The sequence below is a fragment of the Myotis brandtii genome, unplaced genomic scaffold (assembly GCF_000412655.1).
Source record: "Myotis brandtii unplaced genomic scaffold, ASM41265v1 scaffold434, whole genome shotgun sequence".
In the NCBI taxonomy this organism is placed as follows: domain Eukaryota; kingdom Metazoa; phylum Chordata; class Mammalia; order Chiroptera; family Vespertilionidae; genus Myotis; species Myotis brandtii.
This window is the reverse complement of record NW_005366599.1, coordinates 1,744,337-1,750,534: the sequence shown is the minus strand read 5'-3', so window position 1 is coordinate 1,750,534 and position 6,198 is coordinate 1,744,337. Positions and strand designations below refer to the sequence as shown.

The 6,198-nt window shown below is 62.1% G+C and overlaps 1 protein-coding gene across 1 annotated transcript in view; it reads left to right on the top strand.

Moving 5' to 3' along the window:
- NPHP4 (nephronophthisis 4) overlaps positions 1–6,198 on the top strand; it is a 98,379-nt gene that overhangs the window by 6,457 nt on the left and 85,724 nt on the right. The window contains 2 exon segments of the mRNA XM_014546192.1: positions 1,484–1,654; positions 2,616–2,768. Coding sequence (XP_014401678.1) covers positions 1,520–1,654; positions 2,616–2,768 — 288 coding nt within the window. The 5' untranslated portion in view covers positions 1,484–1,519.

Genomic DNA, 6,198 nt, shown 5'->3' with positions numbered 1-6,198 from the left:
CTTGACCGTATGGTCCGAACCTGTGGCCCCACGTGGCTGAGTGATATGGGCTGCGGGAGGTGCAGCAAGTAAACAAAGCTTGATCAGGTGCATGCAATTGAGTGGATTCAAAACCCGCAAGAACGTTGTAAACATCTTGACCCACCCTAACTTTGCCTCATGGAATCTGCTATAAAATAAAGACTCGGCTTGCAGGCCGTGGCGCTGTCTCTCCCACCCAGCCCCAGCTTTATTCTCCTGTCTGTCTGCTCCGTCCTTCACCACCCGCCTCAGGCTCACCCCTGGCAGTTCTGAGTGCGACCCAGTTTATATTTCCCCTTCCATCACAGAATGCTAGAAATGCATGTACTCCAGGCCGAGATGAGAGAAAATGTGTCCTTTTCACAGTGTCACCAAGGACATCCGTAAGTGAAGCCCATCACTTCGCTGTGAGTGGGGAGGGCTTGCTCCCCTGGCTGTGGGGCGGGCTGAATCCCGCAGCGCCTACCATGGCCTCGCTCCATACAGTGAAAAAGGCAGACCTCACCTGGATGTGTGAAAATGGCTTTGACCTCACGGAGCCCTTGACTAGCCTGGGGAACCCCAGGGTCAAGATGTTTACAACGTTCTTGCGGGTTTCGGAATCCACTCAATTACCTGCACCTGGTCAAGCTTTGTTTACTTGCTGCACCTCCTGTAGCCCACATCACTCAGCCACGTGGGGCCACAGGTTTGGACCATACGGTCAAAAACTGCTGGCCTGGAGACCAGCCCACTGCCTCTTCTCCCCACCATTTAGTGTACAGAGTCCGGCCTCTGTCAGCTGAAAAGACCCTCAGGAAGGGTAGACACGTCCGGCTGGAAGGTGAGCCAGGCGATGCTCAAACTGCCCCCAGCTGGCTTCAGTAGCGAGAGACATGGCCTGTGCCGAGCCGCCTGGGGGGCTGGGTCCCGCTGAGCCTCGGACCCCCTGGCCTTTCCTGGCTTCTGCTCTGCCTGCTTCTTGTGTGTGTGAAGGTGGGGCTCCCGCACTGGCCCGGCAGCTGCCGGGGAGCGCCTCCGCTCCAGGGGCTGCAGGAAGGTCTCAGCAGACCTGGTAGAAGCTCTGAGATTTGCACCTTGGGGCCCTGAGTGGGCCACGCTCCCCAGTCCCGGCGGAGACAGCCCGGTCCCCGAGGCCTGGGCCCTGTGCACGCTCAGCCTCCGCAGCTGCATGGAGCGGCCCTGCGTGTCCGTCCCTGGGCCAGTCTCCGAGGCCCGGATGGTCCTGCTCTGATTGGCTCCCGAGTGGAGTGGCAGAGCGGTTCTTTGGAGTGAGACAGGCACGCTTGCCAGGGGAAGGCAGCGCGGGTGCCAGTCTCACCCTGGGTGTGGAGGGTGGGGTTGCAGAGGCGGGTTAGGGGATGCTGGGTCCTCGGATACAGTGGGAGGTAGGGAACTTTTAGAACTGCTCTGAGCACTGTGGTATTTACAACTCTTACTTCTTTGAACACGAATGGTGCAGGTGACCCCTGAGGCCAGTGACCCGCAGACCAGCAGGATGCGTGACTGGCACCAGATTTTTGACCAGAACGTGCTGGTGCCTCCCCACCCACACAGAGCACGCCAGCCCTTAAAGGACTCGACGGCGTTTCAGTGCGTCCTGAAGTGGCTCGATGGGCCGCTAATTAAGCAGGTAAAGAAATTTGCTATTTATTGTCAAACACACGTTGTTACTGCTCAGCTGGAAGGCTATTGATTTCCACTCATTTATCTGTGTCTCACCACTGTGCCCATTACCTTGGGCCTTGGCAATATTGGGAGACAAAGTGGCCCATCAGCAAAGAGAATCGGCGACTCAGCGGCTCGGTCAGCACTTTTGACCCTGGGAAAAGCCTGCTTCTGCCCACAGTGCAGCGGTTTTAAAATGGGTAATCTGGTTCCCTGGGTTCTTTCTTCCTTTTTTAAAATATATTTTTATTAACTTCAGAGAGGAAGGGAGAAGGGGAGAGAGAAACAACTATGATGAGAGAGAATCATGGATCGGCTGCCTCATGCAGGTCCCCTACTGGGGATCGAGCCCAAAATCCAGGCACGTGCCCTGACCAGGAACGGAACCCTGACCTCCTGGTTCATAGGTCAGCGCTCACCACTGAGCCCCACCGGGCAAAGGGCCTGTGTTTATAGTCTCTGGCTGCTTTGTCTGTACTTGTGGCTGTGACATCTCAGTCCTCACAGATTTGCTTCTCCTTTGCTGACACCACCCTGTGCTTATATCAGGAAGGGTTCACTGGGTTGTGCACGATAAAACCCACCCAAATAGCCTAGCTAGAGGCGACCATTCCTCACACGGCAGGCAGACCCTCGGTTACTCCAAGCTTCAGGTGTGGCCGACCGGGGTCCGTGATGTCCCCGTGCTTCTTCGGCTCCACCTGGTGCCAGATGCACCGGACCCCACAGCCCCCGCCTGCGTCTCCTGGGCTCTGTGGGTCTCCAGGCGGGGCTGGCCCGGGGCTTCGTGTTCTCAGAGGTGGTTCCTGGGAAGGAAATCGGTGCCTAAACCCCGGAGGACGCTGACGGCCGGCTTACCTGGATGGTCGTCAGCACCTGCGGGAGGCTCGGCTGCTGAGAACCTCAGGGCGCACCCCGTCTCACAGGGCGCGCTGGAGATGCTGTCGGAGCTGGGGTGCCATCTTCGCGTGTCTCTGTTCGATGTCGCCTACCGCCACTTCTTCGGGAGGACATGGAGGAGCGCAGCGAGGCCCGTGGAGCCGCTCCCCAGGCAGCCGTCCAGGATTGTCCTGAATGAGGTGGGTTTTGATGCGGGCAGCAGGTGTTGGGGCCCTGGGGCGGGCAGGGGAACCCCCGACCCGGGGACACGAACAGCGCCTCTCAGGCCCGGAAAGGCCTATGGGCCACAGCCCCGGCTCACAGCGCTGGTCTGAGGGCGGCAGCGTTTCTAAACAAAGTCTTGCGTGGTGGCTAAGCGCCCTAAACGGGTGAGAGCGCTGCGCTGGCTAGAACAGTGGGCAGCGGGCGTGTGGGGTCTCGTCCCCCAGTACGTGGGGTATTATGTTCCCCCAAAGAGTAACCCAGCAGGTCACAAGGCCGTGCGTGCCCGCGTTTGTGCGTGCCCGCGTTTGTGGGTGCCTGTGTGGCTGCGTGCGAGCAGGTGGACCTGGTGAGCTGGCTGTGCGGCCGCGCTGACCGTGGTGGCTGTCCTGTGGCCTCTACCCCGTGCGTCCACGTGGAGGAGGTCGCCAGGGTCGCGGGGTGGGACCCTGCTCTGGGGCGAGCACAGGGATGAGTCCCTCCGCTGTCCTCCCCTTGGAGAGGCTGGGACTGTCCCCATGGGTGGCACTCGGCCGCTAGGCCGCCCACCCAGAGGCGCTGCGCTGTGGTTCGGGGACCCTGCAGCATCAGGGTGCGGGCAGGAGGAGCCTTCTGAGTGATGCCTGCCCTCCATGCTGCCCAGGGCTCAGCATCGTGCGGGTGGGGGGGGGGGCGCGCTTCTGTTGTCACTCCTGTTGAGTGACGCTTCAGATGTCACTGCATCAGCTCGCAGCTCCAGTCCCAGGTAGGAAAACCGAGATCCGGCTCCGGTTCCGAGACTGGGAGCAGCCTGGGCTCCATCTCCGCTGGCGCTGTTTGCATCCTGTTTACTGAGCTGGGTGTGGGGACTGGCAGGGGCTGGCGAGGACTTAATCCTGGCGCCTCTGGGGAATCGCTCCGTGGCCTCGGAGTTGCTGAGGAGGAGAACGCGCCGGGGAAGTGTGGGCCGGAGGCGATGCCCCACGGGATGGCGATGGCGGCTCTCCAGTGCTGTGCCCTCGGCGAGCAGCAGAGGCCGCTGGTGCCCCGGGAAAGTCCTCACGTCCAGCACTTGCTTTTGTTGCCTTGATGGTCAGAATACAGAAAAAGGGGTTTTGTTCAAGTTCTTTAGCTCCAGAGAAGGCCCCTCCCCGTGTGCACACGTGTGCATGTGACGTCTGCACAGTGAGCTGTCCCTGAGGGGCTGGCATGTAGGGCGGCAGGCGCTGCTAACTCTGGGGGTGCCCTGCCTGCCCCCCGTGGACACAGATGAGTCCAAGCTGCCCTTTTAGGGGTTCGGGAATCGGGTGGCGCGCTCTGACTCCACTGGCTGCCTGTGTGTCTGCTTACCCGGCAGCTGGGGGTCTGGTGTGAGGGTGCGGCTGCCCGCAGCAGGCCCAGCTGGGCTTTGCTGGCCCCGGACGTGGGTGTGGGCATCGTCCTCGTGTGCTCGGCGTTGTTGAGGTGTCCGTGTGAGAGGCGGCCCTGGAGAGGCCGCTGCTCATTCCCCGGCCTTGACCCCGAGCCGGGAGCTTGTCTGTGAGTGATGACGCCTGGCGCCCGGCCCCCAGCTCCGAGCGGCTGTGGGCTCTGCTCCGAGACGCCTTTGAGGAGCACTGCCCTTCGCTCCCGAGAGACGCCCGTCACTCAGCCGCCTCTCAGCAGGTGTCTTTAAAAAATAGCCGGGGGGCTGCCCTGGCCGGTGTTGCTCAGTGGATAGAGCGTCAGCCTGTGGACTGAAGGGTCCAGGTTTGATTCTAGCCAAGGGCACATGCCCGGGTTGCGGGCTCGATCCCCAGTGGGGAGGAGGCAGCCGATCCATGGTTCTCGCTCATTATTGACGTTTCTGTCTGTCTCTCCCTCTCCCTTCTTCTCTGAAATCAGTAAAAACATATTAAAAAAATAACGGGGGGTCAGAGTACTGCACAGCCCCTCCATTTTCTCTCCGATGGACCCGGTTCCCCTTAAATCCTTCTCTGATGACCACGCCCATCCTCGGGGACAGGCTGGTTTTCCTGCTTCAGCTTCTGGGGGTGACTGGGCAGGAAGCCTAGGGGTTCTCCACACACAGGGGAGACCCTGCCGGGGTCCTCCCACCCCAGCCCACCTCAGCCCTGGGTGCTGAGGTCACAGGACATCATCTGCTCTCTCCGGTCGCAGGTGATGGGCTGCTTCCACTCCCCGCCCCAAGGGGACGCTGACCCTGTGTTCCTCGCCCGTGAGAGCCGGCCATGTCCGCGTTAGCAGTGGCTGTAGGGAGGCCGGGGGACCCCGTGAAACTCCAGGGCTGCCTTCTCCCCGCGGCCTCGCCGCCTGTCGTGGACCCTGTGCCGCCCCCCGTGCAGCATGGAGGCGGCGGGGAGCCAGCGCGTGTCCAGGAGAGCGGCCGTGTGACTGGCTGTCATGTCCCTCGGGTCAGCCGCTCTCCTCCAGGCTGGGGCCCTGAGCCAGGAAGGGGGACACTGTTGGGACTTCGTTGTGTGGTGGTCCAACTGCCTGGCGTGGGGGACAGTGCAGAGGCCAGCCTGTGAGCTGGGGGGTTTGCTTACTTTCCTGTGTCCGCCGGGAGGTGTCCTTTGGCCGGAGCGGGCTGTCCTGACTGCTCTGCAGGGTTTGCTGTGGGAAGGACAGGAGCTGGTTGGACAAGGTGGACGAGGTGGCATGGGGTCACTTAGCCTGGCTGCAGGCACTGTCACCCTGGACGGCGACACGCAGGGCCTGGCGGCTCCCTGGGAGGGGCCGTCTCCAGGGCCGTGCTGCTCGCTGGGGTCAGGGTGAGCCCACCAGGTGGGGGACGCCTCGGCTTTGTCATTGGCGAGTGCGTTTCCCGGAGGAGAGTGCTGAGCAGCGCCCGTGCCTGGAGGTCCAGGGTCTGAGCCCAGTGGGACCGAGCGGCAGGTGAGGGCAGAAAGCGCTGTGAACGGCCTGCCTTCCTGGCGATGCTCTGGCTCAGGCCGGTGGAGAAGGCTCCCGCAGGCACCGCTCCTCTCCCTGGCCTTGCCGCCGCTGTGCCTCTGCTGGTGGCCTCTCCGGAGGCTCGTCCTCAGAGGCCCCGTCACTGCCACGGGGTGAGACGTGGATCGTGGCCTGAGGCCTGTGGGGTCCGTGTGTCTGAAGGTGAGGCAGTGATGGGAGCGTTTCTGTGGTTTATTCATCTGCTTATTGGGCAGGACCTGTCGCCTGTGGAAGAGGGCGGTGTGAGGTGGGGGCGTGGGTGCCCACACTGCGGGCCTCCTCTGGCAGGAAGTCTGATGGGCTTGACGCGAACGTCCATCCTGTCCTTTCAGTCGACAGGCAGATTTGCCCCTCGGTGCACGCGTGGCGTTAGAGCACCGTCCCAGGCGGAAGGGCGCAGGCAGGTTTGGCCTGCTGAGCGCCGTCGGGGTTCCTGGCTGAGCCCACGTGTGTGGTCAGGCGGCCCGGGCCGAA